This window comes from Tachyglossus aculeatus, chromosome 10 (genome assembly GCF_015852505.1).
Source record: "Tachyglossus aculeatus isolate mTacAcu1 chromosome 10, mTacAcu1.pri, whole genome shotgun sequence".
NCBI classification, from domain to species: domain Eukaryota; kingdom Metazoa; phylum Chordata; class Mammalia; order Monotremata; family Tachyglossidae; genus Tachyglossus; species Tachyglossus aculeatus.
The window spans coordinates 56,524,642-56,546,376 of NC_052075.1; the positions used below are offsets into that span (position 1 = coordinate 56,524,642).

General features: G+C 50.7%; 1 protein-coding gene across 1 annotated transcript in view; it reads left to right on the forward strand.

Annotated features, from left to right (window-relative positions):
- Positions 1 to 165: 165 nt before the first annotated feature.
- The window catches only part of EIF4B (eukaryotic translation initiation factor 4B), a 44,126-nt gene continuing 22,556 nt past the window's right edge, over positions 166 to 21,735 (forward strand). Inside the window, exon 1 of the mRNA XM_038752132.1 lies at positions 166 to 274. Coding sequence (XP_038608060.1) covers positions 262 to 274 — 13 coding nt within the window. The 5' untranslated portion in view covers positions 166 to 261. The remainder of the gene's footprint in view (positions 275 to 21,735) is intronic.

The following is a 21,735-nucleotide window of genomic DNA, read 5'->3' on the forward strand; positions in this document are numbered from 1 at the left end:
CGACGCGTGACGTCATCGCGCACGTAACACCGTCCGACGTGCGGCGCCATCGCGCCCTGGCAGCCCCACCCGACGCGTTACGTCACCACGCCCCGGAAGCCCCGCCCCTCCCGGCTGCGCCGACGTCCTGCGTCATCACGCCCGGGCGGCCCCCCCGCCCCCTCCGTCCTCCCCGCGCCGCGCCTCCTCGCCCCGCCGCGCCCGCTATAATCACGTGACCGCCTCATCCGGGTCCTTTGCGCTCTCTCTCCCTCTCCCAACATGGCGGCCTCAGGTGAGTGAGCGGCGGAGCGCGGCGGCCCGGACCCCGTTTCCGGCTTTCTCCCGCCGACCCCCGGGGGGCCTCGGTTCCCTGGCGGCGGGGGCGTTTCCCCGCGCCTCCTTCCCTGTCGGGGGGAGGGCGAGGGGAATGGGGACTAAGGCGCTTGGACGGGGGCGCGCGTGCGCGTTCCCGCGGGGGACTCGTGTGGGGGGGGAGCGGTTGGCGCGCGGTCGGTGGGGGGGGAGGAGGAGGCGCGCGGCGCCGCGCATGCGCGCTGGGGGACGCGCGAGGCCGCTGACGCGACGTGGTGCGTCGGCGCGCGCGCGCCTGAGGGGCCGCGTGCGTGCGCGCGTGCGTGCGCGTGCTCGCGGGGGCCTCGTCAGAAAGGCGAGATCGCTCCCTCAATGCTATTTTATTCATTCATTCATTCAATCAATCGTATTTATTGAGCGCTTCATGTGTGCGGACTACGTACTAAGCGCTTGGGAAGTACAAGTTGGTAACATTCACTTAGTCGTGTTTATTGAGGGCTTACTGTGTGCGGAGCACCGTACTAAGCGCTTGGGAAGTACAGGTTGGCAACATTCGTTCATTCAGTCGTATTTATTGAGCGCTTAACGTGTGCGGACTACGTACTAAGCGCTTGGGAAGCACAGGTTGGCAACATTCACTTAATCAGTGAACGGGTGTTGCCAATTTGTGCTTCCCAAGCGCTTAGTACAGTACAAGCGCTCAGTAAATACGATTGATTGATTGATTAATCAGTCGTGTTTATTGAGGGCTGACTGTGTGCGGAGCACTGTACTAAGCGCTTGGGAAGTACAGGTTGGCAACATTCGTTCATTCAGTCGTATTTATTGAGCGCTTAACGTGTGCGGACTACGTACTAAGCGCTTGGGAAGTACAGGTTGGCAACATTCACTTAATCAGTGAACGGATGTTGCCAATTTGTGCTTCCCAAGCGCTTAGTACAGTACAAGCGCTCAATAAATACGATTGATTGATTAATCAGTCGTGTTTATTGAGGGCTTACTGTGTGCGGAGCACCGTACTAAGCGCTTGGGAAGTACAGGTTGGCAACATTCGTTCATTCAGTCGTATTTATTGAGCGCTTAACGTGTGCGGACTACGTACTAAGCGCTTGGGAAGTACAGGTTGGCAACATTCACTTAATCAGTGAACGGATGTTGCCAATTTGTGCTTCCCAAGCGATTAGTACAGTACAAGCGCTTAGTACAGTACAGGCGCTCAATAAATACGATTGATTGATTAATCAGTCGTGTTTATTGAGGGCTTACTGTGTGCGGAGCACTGTACTAAGCGCTTGGGAAGTACAAGTTGGCAACATTCGTTCATTCAGTCGTATTTATTGAGCGCTTAATGTGTGCGGACTACGTACGAAGCGCTTGGGAAGCACAGGTTGGCAACATTCACCTAATCAGTGAACGAATGTTGCCAATTTGTGCTTCACAAGAGCTTAGTACAGTACAAGCGCTTAGTACAGTACAAGCGCTCAGTAAATACGATTGATTGATTGATTTTAGACTGTGAGCCCACTGTTGGGTAGGGACTGTCTCTATGTGTTGCCAATTTGTACTTCCCAAGCGCTTAGTACAGGGCTCTGCACATAGTAAGCGCTCAATAAATACGATTGATTGATTGATTAATCAGTCGTGTTTATTGAGGGCTTACTGTGCGCGGAGCACTGGACTAAGCGCTTGGGAAGTACAGGTTGGCAACGTTCGTTCATTCAATCGTATTTATTGAGGGCTTACTGTGTGCGGAGCACTGTACTAAGCGCTTGGGAAGTACAGGTTGGCAACATTCGTTCATCCAATCGTATTTATTGAGGGCTTACTGTGTGCGGAGCACCGTACTAAGCGCTTGGGAAGTACAGGTTGGCAACATGCATTCATTCAATTGTCTTTATGGAGGGCTTACTGTGTGCGGAGCACCGTACTAATCAATCAATCAATCGTATTTATTGAGCGCTTACTGCGTGCAGAGCACCGTACTAAGCGCTTGGGAAGTACAAGTTGGCAACCTTCAGTCGTATTTATTGAGGGCTTACTGTGTGCGGATCACCGTACTAATCAATCAATCAATCAATCGTATTTATTGAGCGCTTACTGCGTGCAGAGCACCGTACTAAGCGCTTGGGAAGTACAGGTTGGCAACATTCATTCATTCAATCGTATTTATTGAGGGCTTACGGTGTGCGGAGCACCGTACTAATCAATCAATCAATCGTGTTTATTGAACACTTACTGTATGCAGAGCACCGTACTAAGCGCTTGGGAAGTACAGGTTGGCAACATTCACTTAATCAGTCGTGTTTATTGAGCGTTTACTGTGTGCAGAGCACTGTACTAAGCGCTTGGGAAGTACAGGTTGGCAACATTCGTTCATTCAATCGTATTTATTGAGCGCTTACTGCGTGCGGAGCACCGGACTAAGCGCTTGGGAAGTACAAGTTGGCAACATTCATTCATTCAATAGTATTTATTGAGGGCTTACTGCGTGCGGAGCACCGTACTAAGCGCTTGGGAAGGACAGGTTGGCAACATTCATTCAATCAATCGTATTTATTGAGGGCTTACTCTGTGCGGAGCACCGTACTAATCAATCAATCAATCGTATTGAGCGCTTACTGCGTGCAGAGCACCGTACTAAGCGCTTGGGAAGTACAAGTTGGCAACCTTCAGTCGTATTTATTGAGGGCTTACTGTGTGCGGATCACCGTACTAATCAATCAATCAATCGTATTTATTGAGCGCTTACTGCGTGCAGAGCACCGTACTAAGCGCTTGGGAAGTACAGGTTGGCAACATTCATTCATTCAATCGTATTTATTGAGGGCTTACGGTGTGCGGAGCACCGTACTAATCAATCAATCAATCGTGTTTATTGAACACTTACTGTATGCAGAGCACCGTACTAAGCGCTTGGGAAGTACAGGTTGGCAACATTCACTTAATCAGTCGTGTTTATTGAGCGTTTACTGTGTGCAGAGCACTGTACTAAGCGCTTGGGAAGTACAGGTTGGCAACATTCGTTCATTCAATCGTATTTATTGAGCGCTTACTGCGTGCGGAGCACCGGACTAAGCGCTTGGGAAGTACAAGTTGGCAACATTCATTCATTCAATAGTATTTATTGAGGGCTTACTGCGTGCGGAGCACCGTACTAAGCGCTTGGGAAGGACAGGTTGGCAACATTCATTCAATCAATCGTATTTATTGAGGGCTTACTCTGTGCGGAGCACCGTACTAATCAATCAATCAATCGTATTGAGCGCTTACTGCGTGCAGAGCACCGTACTAAGCGCTTGGGAAGTACAAGTTGGCAACCTTCAGTCGTATTTATTGAGGGCTTACTGTGTGCGGATCACCGTACTAATCAATCAATCAATCGTATTTATTGAGCGCTTACTGCGTGCAGAGCACCGTACTAAGCGCTTGGGAAGTACAGGTTGGCAACATTCATTCATTCAATCGTATTTATTGAGGGCTTACGGTGTGCGGAGCACCGTACTAATCAATCAATCAATCGTGTTTATTGAACACTTACTGTATGCAGAGCACCGTACTAAGCGCTTGGGAAGTACAGGTTGGCAACATTCACTTAATCAGTCGTGTTTATTGAGCGTTTACTGTGTGCAGAGCACTGTACTAAGCGCTTGGGAAGTACAGGTTGGCAACATTCGTTCATTCAATCGTATTTATTGAGCGCTTACTGCGTGCGGAGCACCGGACTAAGCGCTTGGGAAGTACAAGTTGGCAACATTCATTCATTCAATAGTATTTATTGAGGGCTTACTGTGTGCGGAGCACCGTACTAATCAATCAATCAATCGTGTTTGAGCGCTTACTGTGTGCAGAGCACCGGACTAAGCGCTTGGGAAGTGCAAGTTGGCAACATTCATTCAATCAATCGTATTTATTGAGCGCTTACTGTGTGCGGAGCACCGTACTAAGCGCTTGGGAAGTACAGGTTGGCAACATTCAATCAGTCGTGTTTGAGCGTTTACTGTGTGCAGAGCACTGTATTAAGCGCTTGGGAAGTACAGGTTGGCAACATTCATTCATTCAATCGTATTTATTGAGGGCTTACTGTGTGCGGAGCACCGTACTAGTCAATCAGTCAATCGTATTGAGCGCTTACTGTGTGCAGAGCTCTGTAATAAGCGCTTGGGAAGTACAAGTTCGCAACATTCATTCAATCAATCGTATTGAGCGCTTACTGTGTGCGGAGCACCGTACTAAGCGCTTGGGAAGTACAGGTTGGCAACATTCATTTAATCAGTCGTGTTTGTTCAGCGTTTACTGTGTGCAGAGCACTGTACTAAGCACTTTAGAAGTACAGGTTGGTAACATTCATTCAATCAATCGTCTTTATTGAGCGCTTACTGTGTGCACAGCACTGGACTAAGCGCTTGGGAAGTACAAGTTGGCAACAGTCATTCAATCAGTCGTATTTATTGAGGGCTTACTGTGTGCAGAGCCCTATACTAAGCGCTTGGGAAGTACAAGTTGACAGCATTCATTCAATCAATCGTCTTGAGCACTTACTGTGTGCAGAGCACTGGACTAAGCACTTGGGAAGTACAAGTTCGCAACATTCATTCAATCAGTCGTATTTATTGAGCGCTTACTGTGTGCAGAGCACTGGACTAAGCACTTGGGAAGTACAAGTTCGCAACATTCATTCAATCAGTCGTATTTATTGAGCACTTACTGTGTGCAGAGCACTGGACTAAGCTCTTGGGAAGTACAAGTTGGCAACATATAGAGACGGTCCCTACCCAACAGTGGGCTCACAGTCTAGAAATTGAGCGCCTACGGTGTGCAGGGTACTGTACTAACCGATTGTGGGGGGAACCATTCATTTATTCTAGACTGTGAGCCCGCTGTTGGGTAGGGACACGCTTGATTGAGGGCTTGTACTTCCCAAGCGCTTAGTCCAGTGCTGTGCACACAGTAAGCGCTCAATAAATACGAATGAATTAATAGTAATAATGGCATTTATTAAGTGCTTACTATGTGCAAAGCACTGTTCTAAGCGCCGGGGGGATACAAGGTGATCAGGTTGTCCCACGGGGGGCTCACAGTCAATCCCCATTTTACAGATGAGGGAACTGAGGCCCAGAGAAGTGAAGTGACTTGCCCAAAGTCACACGGCTGACGGTTGGCAGAGCCGGGATTTGAACCCATGACCACTGGCTCCAAAGCCCGGGCTCTTTTCCACTGAGCCACGCTGCTTCTCAGCGTGGAAGCAGCGTGAATGAATGAATGACTGGGTGCAGAACACTGGACTAAGCGCTTGGGAAGGACAATTCATTCACTCAGTCGTATTGATTGAGCGCTGAATGTGCAGGACACTGGACTAAGCGCTTGGAAAGTACAGTTCATTCATTCAGTCGTACTGAGCGCTTACTATGTGCAGGACGTTGGACTAAGCGCTTGGAAAGTGCAGTTCATTCAATCGTGTTGATTGAGCGCTGACTGTGCAGGACACTGGACTAAGCGCTTGGAAAGGACAATTCATTCATTCAGTCGTGTTGATTGAGCGCTGATTGTGTGCAGAGCACTGGGCTAAGCGCTTGGAAAGGACAATTCATTCATTCAGTCGTGTTGATTGAGCGCTGATTGTGTGCAGAGCACTGGGCTAAGCGCTTGGAAAGGACAATTCATTCATTCAGTCGTGTTGACTGAGCGCCGATTGTGTGCAGAGCACTGGGCTAAGCGCTTGGAAAGGACAATTCATTCAGTCGTGTTGATTGAGCGCTGATTGTGTGCAGAGCACTGGACTAAGCGCTTGGAAAGTGCAGTTCATTCATTCAGTCGTACTGAGCGCTAACTATGTGCAGGACATTGGACTAAGCGCTTGGAAAGTGCAGTTCATTCAATCGTGTTGATTGAGCGCTGACTGTGCAGGACACTGGACTAAGCACTTGGAAAGGACAATTCATTCATTCAGTCGTGTTGATTGAGCGCTGATTGTGTGCAGAGCACTGGGCTAAGCGCTTGGAAAGTGCAGTTCATTCATTCAATCGCATTGAGCGCATATTATGTGCAGGACATTGGACTAAGCGCTTGGAAAGTGCAGTTCAGTCGTGTTGACTGAGCGCTGATTGTGTGCAGAGCACTGGGCTAAGCGCTTGGAAAGGACAATTCATTCATTCAGTCGTATTTATTGAGCGCTGACTGCAGAGCACTGGACTAAGCGCTTGGAAAGGACAATTCATTCAGTCGTGTTGATTGAGCGCTGACTGTGCAGAACACTGGACTAAGCGCTTGGAAAGCACCATTCATTCATTCAGTCGTATTTATTGAGCACCTACCGGGTGCAGAGCACTGGGCTAAGCGCTAGGAAAGGACAATTCATTCAGTCGTGTTGATTGAGCGCCGACTGTGCAGAGCACTGGACTAATCGCTTGGAAGGTATGGTTCATTCAGTCGTGTTAAGCGCTTACTATGTGCAAAGCACTGGACTAAGCGCTTGGAAAGCACCATTCATTCATTCAGTCGTATTTATTGAGCGCCTCCCGGGTGCAGAGCGCTGGACTAAGCGCTTGGAAAGGACAGTTCATTCAGTCGTGTTGATTGAGCGCTGACTGTCGCTTGGCAGGTACGGCTCATTCAATCAATCGTGTTAAGCGCTTACTACGTGCAAAGCACTGGACTAAGCGCTTGGAAAGCACCATTCATTCATTCAGTCGCACTTATTGAGCGCCTCCCGGGTGCAGAGCACTGGACTAAGCGCTTGGAAAGGACAATTCATTCAATCGTGTTGATTGAGCGCCTCCTTCCCCTCCCCACAGCACCTGTATATATCATCAATCGTATTTATTGAGCGCTTACTATGTGCAGAGCACTGTACTAAGCGCTTAGCACTGTACTGTGTGTAGATGCTTGTATGTATTTATTACTCTATTTTACTTGTACATATTTATTCTATTTATTTTATTTTGTTAATATGTTTTGTTTTGTTCTCTGTCTCCCCTTCTGGACTGTGAGCCCGCTGTTGGGTAGGGACCGTCTCTCTATGTTGGACTTCCTAAGCGCTTAGTACAGTGCTGCGCACACAGTAAGCGCTCCAATACGATTGAACGAATGACTGTGCGGTCACTGAGCGCCTACTACGTGCAGAGCACTGGACTAAGCGCTTGGGAAGGACAATTCAGCAATAAAGGGGGACAATCCCTCCCCCAAAACGGGCTCCCAGTCTGGAAGGGGGAGGCGGACACCACCAAAAAAACAAGGAGACATTCATTCATTCATTCAATCGTATTTATTGAGCGCTTACTGTGAGACAGGCGTCCAAACCGCAGTACAACAAGTAGGCGCGTTCTCTGGCCAGGGTGAGTTTAAGAGTCTTTTCCCCTCATTCACTCAGTCGTATTTATTGCCAACTTGGGCTTCCCAAGCGCTTAGTCCAGTGCTCTGCACACAGTAAGTGCTCAGTAAATACGATTGAATGAATGACTGCAGTCACTGGGCACCTACTGTGTGCAGAGCACTGGACTAAACGCTTGGGAAGGACAATTCAGCAATAAAGGGAGACAATCCCTCCCCCAAAACGGGGTCCCCGTCTAGAAGGGGGAGGCGGACACCACCAAAAAAACAAGGAGACATTCATTCATTCATTCAATCGTATTTATTGAGCGCTTACTGTGAGACAGGCGTCCAAACCGCAGTGCAACAACTAGGCGCGTTCCCTGGCCATGGTGAACTCATTCAATCCTATTTATTGAGCGCTTACCGTGTGCAGAGCACTGGACTAAGCGGTTATTCATTGTCATATTTATTGCCAACTTGTACTTCCCAAGCGCTTACTACAGTGCTCTGCACATGGTAAGCGCTCAGTAAATACGATTGGATGAATTTATGGAGCGCCTACTGTGTGCAGAGCACTGGACTAAGCGCTTAGGAAGGACAATTCAGCAATAAAGGGAGACAATCCCTCCCCCAAAACGGGCTCCCAGTCTAGAAGGGGGAGGCGAACACCACCAAAAAAAAAAAAAAAAGAGACAGGCGTCCAAACCGCAGTGCAACAACTAGGAGAGTTTCCTGGCCAGGGTGAGCTTAAGAGCCCTCTCCCCTCATTCATTCAATCCTGTTAATTGAGCGCTTACGGTGTGCAGAGCACTGGACTAAGCGCTTATTCATTCAGTCGTATTTACTGCCAACTTGTACTTCCCAAGCGCTTAGTACAGTGCTCTGCACACGGTAAGCGCTCACTAAATACGATTGGATGAGTGAATTTATGGAGCGCCTACTGTGTGCAGAGCGCTTAAAAAGAAAAACAAAACCTAACGTCCCCAGGTGAGACTCGAACTCACCACCTCGGCAACGCTGGCTCTGCACACCCTGAGCGCTCAATAAATAGGGAGGAATAGTTTCGGCCTCCGTGCGCCTGCGCGCTGCTGCCCGGCGCCACCGCGCATGCTCGGCGGGGACGCGCGTGCTTCCCCCTCATTCATTCAGTCGTATTTATAGCCAACTTGGACTTCCCAGGCGCTTAGTCCAGTGCGCTGCACACAGTAAGCGCTCAATAAGTACGATTGAGTGAATGACGGTGCCGTCACTGGGCGCCTACTGTGTGCAGAGCACTGGGCTAAGCGCTTGGGAAGGACAATTCAGCAATAAAGGGGGGGAATCCCTGCCCCAAAACGGGCTCCCAGTCTGGAAGGGGGAGGCGGACACCAACAAAAAAACAAGGAGACATTCATTCATTCAATCGTATTTATTGAGCGCTTACTGTGAGACAGGCGTCCAAACCGCAGTGCAACAACTAGGCGCGTTCCCTGGCCAGGGCGAGCTTAAGAGTCCTTTCCCCTCATTCATTCAATCCTATTTATTGAGCGCTTACGGTGTGCAGAGCACTGGACTAAGCGCGTATTCATTCAGTCGCATTTATTGCCAACTTGTACTCCCCAAGCGCTTAGTACAGTGCTCTGCACACGGTAAGCGCTCAATAAATACGATTGGATGAATGAATTTATGGAGCGCCTACTGTGTGCAGAGCGCTTAAAAAGAAAAACAAAACCTAACGTCCCCAGGTGAGACTCGAACTCACCACCTCGGCAACGCTGGCTCTGCACACCCTGAGCGCTCAATAAATAGGGAGGAATAGTTTCAGCCTCCGTGCGCCTGCGCGCTGCTGCCCGGCGCCACCGCGCATGCTCGGCGGGGACGCGCGTGCTTCCCCCTCATTCATTCAGTCGTATTTATAGCCAACTTGGACTTCCCAGGCGCTTAGTCCAGTGCGCTGCACACAGTAAGCGCTCAATAAGTACGATTGAGTGAATGACGGTGCCGTCACTGGGCGCCTACTGTGTGCAGAGCACTGGGCTAAGCGCTTGGGAAGGACAATTCAGCAATAAAGGGGGGGAATCCCTGCCCCAAAACGGGCTCCCAGTCTGGAAGGGGGAGGCGGACACCACCAAAAAAACAAGGAGACATTCATTCATTCAATCGTATTTATTGAGCGCTTACTGTGAGACAGGCGTCCAAACCGCAGTGCAACAACTAGGCGCGTTCCCTGGCCAGGGCGAGCTTAAGAGTCCTTTCCCCTCATTCATTCAGTCGTATTTATTGCCATCTTGGACTTTCCAAGCGCTTAGTACAGTGGTCTGCACACAGTAAGCGCTCAGTAAATACGATTGAGTGAATGACTGTGCAGTCACTGGGCGCCTACTGTGTGCAGAGCACTGGACTAAGCGCTTGGGAAGGACAATTCAGCAATAAAGGGGAACAATCCCTCTCCCAAAACGGGCTCCCCGTCTAGAAGGGGGAGGCGGACACCACCAAAAAAACAAGGAGACATTCATTCATTCATTCAATCGTATTTATTGAGCGCTTACTGTGAGACAGGCGTCCAAACCGCAGTGCAACAACTAGGCGCGTTCCCTGGCCATGGTGAACTCGTTCAATCCTATTTATTGAGCGCTTACCGTGTGCAGAGCACTGGACAAAGCGGTTATTCATTCACTCATATTTATTGCCAACTTGTACTTCCCAAGCGCTTACTACAGTGCTCTGCACATGGTAAGCGCTCAGTAAATACGATTGGATGAATTTATGGAGCGCCTACTGTGTGCAGAGCACTGGACTAAGCGCTTGGGAAGGACAATTCAGCAATAAAGGGAGACAATCCCTCCCCCAAAACAGGCTCCCAGTCTAGAAGGGGGAGGCGGATAACACCAAAAAAAACAAGGAGGCAGGCGTCCAAACCGCAGTGCAACAACTAGGCGCGTTCCCGGGCCAGGGTGAGCTTAAGAGCCCTCTCCCCTCATTCATTCAATCGTATTTATTGAGCGCCTACGGTGTGCAGAGCACTGGACTAAGCGCTTATTCATTGTCGTATTTATTGCCAAATTGTACTTCCCAAGCGCTTAGTACAGTGCTCTGCACACGGTAAGCGCTCAGTAAATACGATTGGATGATTGAATTTATGGAGCGCCTACTGTGTGCAGAGCGCTTAAAAAGAAAAAAACGTAACGTCCCCAGGTGAGACTCGAACTCACCACCTCGGCAACGCTGGCTCTGCCCACGCTGAGCGCTCAATAAATAGGGAGGAATAGTTTCGGCCTCCGTGCGCCTGCGCGCTGCTGCCCGGCGCCACCGCGCATGCTCGGCGGGGACGCGCGCGCGCGCTCCCGGGCGAGGGGCGTCCACGTGCGGGGCTGACACGCGGGCGCCGCAGGGGGGAGGGGAGGGAGGCGCCCTCATCAATCCGTCCATTCGACTCCATCGTATTTATTGAGCGCCTACTGTGTGCAGAGCACTGGACTGAGTGCTTACTGTGTGCAGAGCACTGGGCTGAGCGCTTGGAAATTACAGTTCAGCCACAAAGAAAGGCAGCCGCCTCTCGAAAAGCAGCCCGGGCTTGAGAGTCAGAGGTCGTGGGTTCTAATCCTGGCTCCGCCACTTGTCAGCCGGGTGACCTTGGACAAGACACTTCACTTCTCCGAGCCTCAGTTCCCTTATCTGTAAAATGGGGGTGAAGACTGTGAGCCCCACGTGGGACAACGTGATCACCTTGTATCCTCCCCCAGTGCTTTGAACAGTGCTTGGCACGTAGTGAGCACTTAACAAATACCATCACTATTATTATTAATTGGTGCCCCGGTGCCAGTTCAACCCAAGCCCTCTTCCTTTGGTCAGTGGTATTTGGTGAGCATTTACTGTGTGCAGAGCACTGTACTAAGCGCTTGGAAACTACAGCTCTGCCACAAAGAAAGGCAGCCGCCTCTCGAAAAGCAGCATGGCTCTGTGGAAAGAGCCCGGGCTTGGGAGTCAGAGGTCGTGGGTTCTAATCCTGCCTCCACCACTTGTCAGCCGGGTGACCTTGGGCAAGACACCTCACTTCTCCGAACCTCAGTTCCCTTATCTGTAAAATGGGGGTGAAGACTGTGAGCCCCACGTGGGACAACGTGATCACCTTGTATCCTCCCGCAGTGATTAGAACAGTGCTTGGCACGTAGTGAGCGCTTAACAAATACCATCACTATTATTATTAATTGGTGCCCCGGTGCCAGTTCAACCCAAGCCCTCTTCCTTTGGTCGGTGGTATTTGGTGAGCATTTACTATGTGCAGAGTGCTGTACTGAATGCTTACTGTGTGCAGAGTACTGTGCTGAGCGCTTGCTGTGCGCAGAGCACTGTACTAAGCGCTTGGAAATTACAGTTCAGCCACAGAGAAAGGCAGCCGCCTCTCGAAAAGCAGCATGGCTCTGTGGAAAGAGCCCGAGCTTGGGAGTCAGAGGTCGTGGGTTCTAATCCTGGCTCCACCACTTGTCAGCCGGGTGACCTTGGGCAAGTCACTTCACTTCTCCGAGCCTCAGTTCCCTTATCTGTAAAATGGGGCTGAAGACTGAGCCCCACGTGGGACAGCGTGATCACCTTGTATCCTCCCCCAGTGCTTAGAACAGTGCTTGGCACGTAGTGAGCGCTTAACAAATACCATTACTATTATTATTAATCGCTGCCCCGGTGCCAGTTCAACCCAAGCCCTCTACCTTCGGTCGGTGGTATTTGGTGAGCACTTACTGTGTGCAGAGCACTGTACTGAGCGCTTACTGTGTGCAAAGCACTGTACTAAGCGCTTGGAAGCTACAGTTCAGCAACAAAGACAGTCGCCTCCCGAGAAGCAGCGTGGCTCTGTGGAACGAGCCCGGGCTTGGGAGTCTGAGGTCGTGGGTTCTAATTCTGCCTCCGCCACTTGTCAGCCGGGTGACCTTGGGCAAGACACCTCACTTCTCCGAGCCTCAGTTCCCTTATCTGTAAAATGGGGGTGAAGACTGAGCCCCACGTGGGACAACGTGATCACCTTGTATCCCCCCAGTGCTTAGAACAGTGCTTGGCACGTCGTGAGCGCTTAACAAATACCATCACTATTATTATTAATCGCTGCCCCGGTGCCAGTTCAACCCAAGCCCTCTTCCTTTGATTGGTGGTATTTGGTGAGCACTTGCTGTGTGCAGAGCGCTGTACTGAACGCTTACTGTGTGCAGAGCACTGTACTGAGCACTTACTGTGTGCAGAGTACTGTACTAAGCGCTTGGAAATTACAGTTCAGCCACAGAGAAAGGCAGCCGCCTCTCGAAAAGCAGCGTGGCTCTGTGGAAAGAGCCCGAGCTTGGGAGTCAGAGGTCGTGGGTTCTAATCCTGGCTCCACCACTTGTCAGCCGGGTGACCTTGGGCAAGTCACTTCACTTCTCCGAGCCTCAGTTCCCTTATCTGTAAAATGGGGGTGAAGACTGAGCCCCACGTGGGACAGCGTGATCACCTTGTATCCTCCCCCAGTGCTTAGAACAGTGCTTGGCACGTAGTGAGCGCTTAACAAATACCATCACTGTTATTATTAATCGCCACCCCGGTGCCAGTTCAACTCAAGCCCTCTTCCTTTGGTCGGTGGTATTTGGTGAGCACTTACTGTGTGCAGAGCACTGTACTGAGCACTTACTGTGCGCAAAGCACTGTACTAAGCGCTTGGAAACTACAGTTCAGCAACAAAGACAGTCGCCTCCCGAGAAGCAGCGTGGCTCTGTGGAACGAGCCCGGGCTTGGGAGTCAGAAGTCGTGGGTTCTAATCCTGCCTCCACCACTTGTCAGCCGGATGACCTTGGGCAAGACACTTCACTTCTCCGAGCCTCAGTTCCCTTATCTGTAAAATGGGGGTGAAGACTGAGCCCCACCTGGGACAACGTGATCACCTTGTATCCTCCCCCAGTGCTTAGAACAGTGCTTGGCACGTCGTGAGCGCTTAACAAATACCATCACTATTATTATTAATCGCTGCCCCGGTGCCAGTTCAACCCAAGCCCTCTTCCTTTGATTGGTGGTATTTGGTGAGCACTTGCTGTGTGCAGAGCGCTGTACTGAACGCTTACTGTGTGCAGAGCACTGTACTGAGCACTTACTGTGTGCAGAGTACTGTACTAAGCGCTTGGAAATTACAGTTCAGCCACAGAGAAAGGCAGCCGCCTCTCGAAAAGCAGCGTGGCTCTGTGGAACGAGCCCGGGCTTGGGAGTCAGAAGTCGCGGGTTCTAAACCTGCCTCCATCACTTGTCAGCCGGGTGACCTTGGGCAAGACACTTCACTTCTCTGAGCCTCAGTTCCCTTATCTGTAAAATGGGGCTGAAGACTGAGCCCCACGTGGGACAGCGTGAGCACCTTGTATCCTCCCGCAGTGCTTAGAACAGTGCTTGGCACGTAGTGAGCGCTTAACAAATACCATCATTGTTATTATTAATCGCCGCCCCGGTGCCAGTCAACTCAAGCCCTCTTCCTTTGGTCGGTGGTATTTGGTGAGCACTTACTGTGTGCAGAGCACTGTACTGAGCACTTACTGTGCGCAAAGCACTGTACTAAGTGCTTGGAAACTACAGTTCAGCAACAAAGACAGTCGCCTCCCGAGAAGCAGCGTGGCTCTGTGGAACGAGCCCGGGCTTGGGAGTCAGAAGTCGTGGGTTCTAATCCTGCCTCCACCACTTGTCAGCTGGATGACCTTGGGCAAGACACTTCACTTCTCCGAGCCTCAGTTCCCTTATCTGTAAAATGGGGCTGAAGACTGAGCCCCACGTGGGACAGCGTGATCACCTTGTATCCTCCCCCAGTGCTTAGAACAGTGCTTGGCACGTAGTGAGCACTTAGCAAATACCATCATTGTTATTAATCGCCGCCCCGGTGCCAGTTCAACCCAAGCCCTCTTCCTTTGGGCGGTGGTATTTGGTGAGCACTTGCTATGTGCAGAGCACTGTACTGAACGCTTCCTGTGTGCAGAGCACTGGACTGAGTGCTTACTGTGTGCAGAGCACTGTACTAAGCGCTTGGAAACTACAGAAAGGTAGCCGCCTCTCGAAAAGCAGCATGGCTCTGGAAAGAGCCCGGGCTTGGGAGTCAGAGGTCGTGGGTTCTAATCCTGGCTCCGCCACTTGTCAGCCGGGTGACCTTGGGCAAGACACCTCACTTCTCCGAGCCTCAGTTCCCTTATCTGTAAAATGGGGGTGAAGACTGAGCCCCACCTGGGACACCGTGATCACCTTGTATCCTCCCCCAGTGCTTAGAACAGTGCTTGGCACGTAGTGAGCGCTTAACAAATACCATCATTGTTATTATTAATCGCTGCCCCGGTGCCAGTTCAACCCAAGCCCTCTTCGGTCGGTGGTATTTGGTGAGCACTTACTGTGTGCAGAGCACTGGATGGAGTGCTTACTATGCGTAGAGCACTGTACTAAGCGCTTGGAAACTACAATTCAGCAGCAAAGACAGTCGCCTCCCGAGAAGCAGCGTGGCTCTGTGGAAAGAGCCCGGGCTTGGGAGTCAGGGGTCGTGGGTTCTAATTTTGGCCCTGCCACTTGTCAGCTGGGTGACCCTGGGCAAGTCACTTCACTTGGAGCCTCAGTTCTCTTATCTGTAAAATGGGGGTAAAGACTGTGAGCCCCACATGGGACAACCTGATCACCTTGTGTTCCCCCCAGTGCTTTGAACAGTGCTTGGCACGTAGTGAGCGCTTAACAAATACCATCACTATTATTATTAATCGCTGCCCCGGTGCCAGTTCAACCCAAGCCCTCTTCCTTCGGTCCGTCGTATTTGGTGAGCACTTACTGTGTGCAGAGCACTGTACTGAGCGCTTACTGTGTGCAAAGCACTGTACTAAGCGCTTGGAAGCTACAGTTCAGCAACAAAGACAGTCGCCTCCCGAGAAGCAGCGTGGCTCTGTGGAACGAGCCCGGGCTTGGGAGTCAGAGGTCGTGGGTTCTAATCCTGGCTCCGCCCCTTGTCAGCCAGGTGACCTTGGGCAAGTCACTTCACTTCTCCGAGCCTCAGTTCCCTTATCTGTAAAATGGGGGTGAAGACTGGGCCCCACGTGGGACAACGTGATCACCTTGTATCCTCCCCCAGTGCTTAGAACAGTGCTTGGCATGTAGTGAGTGCTTAACAAATACCATCACTGTTATTATGGCTGCCCTGGTGCCAGTGCAACCCAAGCCCTCTTCGGTTGGTGGTATTTGGTGAGCACTTACTATGTGCAGAGCACTGTACTGAACGCTTACTGTGTGCAGAGCACTGGACTGAGCGCTTACTATGCATAGAGCACTGTACTTAGCGCTTGGAAACTACAGTTCAGCAACAAAGACAGACTTTTCCTGAGAAGCAGCGTGGCTCTGTGGAAAGAGCCCGGGCTTGGGAGTCAGAGGTTGTGGGTTCTAATCCTGGCTCCGCCACTTGTCAGCTGGGTGACCCTGGGCAAGTCACTTCACTTCTCCGAGCCTCAGTTCCCTTATCTGTAAAATGGGGGTAAAGACTGTGAGCCCCACATGGGACAACGTGATCACCTTGAATCCCCCCCAGTGTTTAGAACAGTGCTTGGCACGTAGTGAGCGCTTAACAAATACCATCACTATTAATCGCTGCCCCAGTGCCGATTCGACCCGGGCCCTCTACCATGGGTCCGTGGTATTTGGTGAGCGCTTACTATGTGCAGAGCGCTGAGCCTGTTGTTGGGTAGGGACCTTCTCTCTATGTTGCCGACTTGTACTTTCCAAGCACTTAGTACAGTGCTCTGCACGCAGTAAGCGCTCAATAAATACGTAATACCTGTATATATGTTTGTACATATTTATTACTCTATTTTATTTGTACATATTTATTCTATTTATTTTATTTTGTTAATATGTTTTGTTCTCTGTCTCCCCCTTTTAAACTGTGAGCCTGCTGTTGGGTAGGGACTGTCTCTATATGTTGCCAACTTGTACTTCCCAGGCACTTAGTACAGTGCTCTGCACACAGTAAGCGCTCAATAAATGTGATTGAATGAATAATAATGATAATAATAATAATGGCATTTATTAAGCGCTTACTATGTGCAAAGTCTTCTGGACTGTGAGCCCACTGTTGGGTAGGGACTGTCTCTATATGTTGCCAGCTTGTACTTCCCAAGCGCTTAGTCCAGTGCTCTGCACACAGTAAGCGCTCAATAAATACGATTGATTGATTGAAAGCACTGTTCTGAGTGCTGGAGAGGTTACAAGGTGATCAGGTTGCCCCACGGGGGGCTCACAGTCTTCACCCCCATTTTGCAGATGAGGTCACTGAGGCACAGAGAAGTTAAGTGACTTGCCCAAAGTCACACAGCTAATTGGCAGAGCCGGGATTTGAACCCATGACCTCTGACTCCAAAGCCCGGGCTCTTTCCCATTGAGCTTACTAGTCTCCACCTCCGGGTCTTCCCTGGCACCCCGCACCCCCAGGATCCCCACCGTGACCCCGAGTCGGGCCAGACCAGAGGCCTAAACGTGCTAAACCCCTCGTCCCCCCTCCATCCCCCCATCTTACCTCCTTCCCTTCCCCACAGCACCTGTATATATGGATATATGTTTGTACAGATTTATTACTCTATTTTATTTGTACATTTCTATTCTATTTATTTTATTTTGTTAGTATGTTTGGTTTTGTTCTCTGTCTCCCCCTTCTAGACTGTGAGCCCACTGTTGGGTAGGGACTGTCTCTGTATGTTGTCAACTTGTACTTCCCAAGCGCTTAGTACAGTGCTCTGCACACAGTAAGTGCTCAATAAATACGATTGATTGATTGATTGAAAGGGTGCGGGGGTCTCAGTCTTCCAAACGAAGAAGCAGGGAGGCCAGTTGGGAACAGGGCGCCTTGCCCTCGCTGGCTTCTTTCGCACCCAAGAGGAGCCCCGATGATAAGGGCAATGGAGCGGAAGTTTTCCTGTCGAGTAACTCCCAGCCCGGGTCTCCTCTTTGGGGACATTCGGGGACCCACCCCCACGATACCCTGGAGACAGGGTGGGTGTCAGGCAATCATCATCATCATCATCAATCGTATTTATTGAGCGCTTACTATGTGCAGAGCACTGGACTAAGCACTTGGGAAGTACAAATTGGCAACATGTAGAGACAGTCCCTACCCAACAGTGGGCTCACAGTTTAAAAGGGGGAGACAGAGAACAAAACCAAACATACTAACAAAATAAAATAAATAGAATAGATATGTACAAATAAAATAAATAAATAGAGTAAAAAATATGTACAAACATATGTACATATATACAGGGGCTGTGGGGAAGGGAAGGAGGTAAGATGGGGGAGATGGAGGGGGGGGAGGAAGGAAGGGGCTCAGTGTGGGAAGGCCTCCTGGAGGAGGTGAGCCCTCAATAGGGCCTTGAAGGGAGGAAGAGAGCGAGCTTGGCGGATGGGCAGAGGGAGGGCATTCCAGGCCAGGGGGATGACGTGGACCGGGGGTCGACGGCGGGACAGGCGAGCACGGGGCACGGGGAGGAGATTAGCCGCAGAGGAGCGGAGGGTGCGGGCTGGGCTGGAGAAGGACAGAAGGGAGCTCGTGAGGTAGGAGGGGGCCAGGGGATGGATGGATGGACAGCCTGGAAGCCCAGGGTGAGGAGTTTCTGCCTGATGTGCAGATTGATTGGTAGCCACTGGAGATTTTTGAGGAGGGGAGTGATATGCCCAGAGCGTTTCTGGACAATCCCCGGCGCCCCGTCTCCTGGCATTTTGGGGGGCTTCCAACCTCTCCCTGCAGCTTCCCAAATAGGCCCAGGCCTTAGCGGTGGTGCAGAGCGTAGCAGCAGCCCGGTTTGGAACCGGGATCCGCTTTCCTCAAGGACGAGACCGGGTGGATTCCCGCGGGAAGGACAAGTTGATGTTGGGGCTGGGATCCCCCTCCATCTGCCCTGAGAGAGCTGTCTGGGTTCTCCAGACCCACAGCTAGCTGATCACCCAATTTGCATTGTGCACCACTCCTCCTCCTCCTTTTCTCCTCCTCCTCCTCTTCTCCTCCTCCTCTTCTCCTCCTCTTCTCCTCCTCCTTTTCTCCTCCTCCTTTTCTCCTCCTTTTCTCCTCTTCTCCTCCTGTTCTCCTTTTCTCCTCCTGTTCTCCTTTTCTCCTTCTCCTTTTCTCCTCCTGTTCTCCTTTTCTCCTCCTCCTTTTCTCCTCCTCCTTTTCTCCTCCTTCTTTTCTCCTCCTCCTTTTCTCCTCCTCCTCCTCTCCTCCTCCTCTTCTCCTCCTCTTCTCCTCCTCTCCTCCTCCTCTTCTCCTCCTCTTCTCCTCCTCTCCTCCTCCTCTTCTCCTCTCCTCCTCCTCTTCTCCTCCTCTTCTCCTCCTCTTCTCCTCCTCGTCTTCTCCTTCTCCTCCTCTTCTCCTCCTCCTCTTCTCCTCCTCCTCTTCTCCTCCTCCTTTTCTCCTCCTCCTTTTCTCCTCCTCCTTTTCTCCTCCTTCTCTTCTCCTCCTCCTTTTCTCCTCCTCCTGTTTTCCTCCTCCTGTTTTCCTCCTGTTCTCCTCCTGTTCTTCTCCTTTAGTCCTCCTCCTGTTCTCCTTTTCTCCTCCTTTTCTCCTCGTTTTTCTGCTGTTTTTCTGTTTTCCTCCTCCTGTTTTCCTCCTGTTCTCCTCCTTTTCTCCTCCTCCTCTTCTCCTCCTTTTCTCCTCCTTTTCTCCTCCTCCTCTCATTCCTCTCCCCTCACGACAGACCAGATACACCTCAAAACCTGCACAGCTGAGCCTTTGGGGCTGTCTTGGGTGATGTAATAGTATCTGTAATCAGGCCCCGCTCCTTTCATTCATTCATTCAATCGTATTTATTGAGCACTTACAGTGTGCAGAGCACTGGACTAAGCACTTGGGAAGTACAAGTTGGCAACATCTAGAGATGGTCCCTACCCAACAGCGGGCTCACCGTCTAGAAGGGGGAGACAGACAACAAAACATGTTAACAAAATAAAATAAATAGAATAAATATGTATAAGTAAATAGAGTAATAAATACATACAAACATATATACATATATACAGGTGCTGTGGGGAGGGGAAGTAGGTGGCTCAGTCACTCCTTCCAGCACCATAGCACTTATGCCCATATCTGCCCATATTCAGTGCTTAGAACAGTGCTTGGCACATAGTAAGCAGGTAACATTATTATTATCATTATCTGTAATTTATAATAATAATGATGACAGTATCTAAGTGCTTACTATGTTCCAAGCACTGTTCTAAGCACTGAGGTAGATACAAGGTAATCAGGTTGTCCCACGGGGGGCTCGCAGTCTTAATCCCCATTTTACAGACAAGGGAGCTGAGGCACGGAGAAGTGAAGTGACTTGCCCAGGGTCACACAGCAGACCAGTGGCGGAGCCGGGATTAGAACCCACGTCCTCTGACTCCCAAGCCCGGGCTCTTGTCACTAAGCCACCCCTGAGCAGCCAGGTCTCCCCCACTGCCCTCTCCCCGCCCCCCGCCAGTTTCTGGTCAGCCAACTCTGTGCAGAGGTAATGTTAAGTAATAATAATCATGGTACTTAATAATAATAATGATGGTATTAAGCGCTTACTATGTACAAAGCACTGTTCTAAGCACTGGGGAGGTTACAAGGTGGTCAGTTTGTCCCACGGGGGGGGCTCACAGTCTTTAATCCCCATTTTCCAGATGAGGTAACTGAGGCCCAGAGAAGTCAAGTGGCTTGCCCAAAGTCACACAGCTGACAGTTGGCAGAGCCGGGGTTTGAACCCATGACCTCTGACTCGAAAGCCCATGCTCTTTTCCACTGAGCCACGGTATTTGTTACGTGCTTATGTGCCAAGCACTGTTTTAAGTGCTGGAGTAGATACAAGTTAGGTTGGATACAGTTCCTGTCCCACATGGGGCTTACACTCTTAGTCCCCATTTTACAGATGAGGGAATTGAGGCCCAGAGAAGTGAAGCGACTTGCCCAAGGACACACAGCAGGCATGTGGCGGGGCCGGGATTAGAACCCAGGTCCTTCTAAGGCTTGGGCCCGTGCTCTATCCACAAATAATAATAATAATGGCATTTATTAAGCGCTTACTATGTGCAAAGCACTGTTCTAAGTGCTGGGGAGTTTACAGGGTGATCAGGCTGTCCCGCTCACAGTCTTCATCCCCATTTTACAGATGAGGTAACTGAGGCCGAGAGAAGTGAAGTGACTTGCCCAAAGTCACCCAGCTGACAGTTGGCGGAGCCGGGATTTGAACCCATGACCTCTGATTCCAAAGCCCGGGCTCTTTCCACTGAGCCACACTAAGAGAAGCCCCCTCCTCCCCCTCTCCATCCCTCCCGCCTTACCTCCTTCCCCTCCCCACAGCACCTGTATATATGTTTGTACGTATTTATTACTCTTTATTTTACTTGTACATGTTTATTCTATTTATTTTATTTTGTTAATATGTTTTGTTTTTTGTTCTGTCTCCCCCCTTTCTAGACTGTGAGCCCGCTGTTGGGTAGGGACCGTCTCCATATGTTGCCAACTTGTACTATCCAAGCACTTAGTACAGTGCTCTGCACACAGTAAGCGCTCAATAAAGATGATTGAATGAATTAATGAATAAATACGATTGAATTAATCCACTTTAATCAGATTGGGCACAGTCCCTGTCCCACTCTGGGCTCCCGGTCGTTGGGGCAGCGGGGGGGGTTCCCGAGCCGGGTCGATGTCACTTCCCTGGCCGGTTGCTCCTCCAAGTCGCTAATCAGCGGCGCGGCTCATTGGAAAGAGCCCGGGCTTTGGAGTCAGAGGTCGTGGGTTCAAATCCCGGCTCCGCCACTTGTCAGCTGGGGGACTTTGGGCCAGTCGCTTCACTTCTCCGGGCCTCAGTTCCCTCATCTGGAAAATGGGGATGAAGACGGTGAGCCCCACGTGGGACAACCTGATTACCTGGTATCTACCCCGGCGCTTAGAACAGTGCTTGGCACAGAGTAAGCGCTTAACAAATACCAGCATTATTATTATGATGATTATTACCCAGGGCCGCCCTTTGGAACGGATCGATCTGATTCCCGGGGCGGCTACACCTCTCCCCATCCCCTTCCGTTCGTGCTTCCAACCCTCGGAGGCCGGAGGACTCCCCAGAGGCAGCCACAAGCCCGGTTCTCTCCGAGAGCTCTCTTTTAGACTGTGAGCCCACTGTTGGG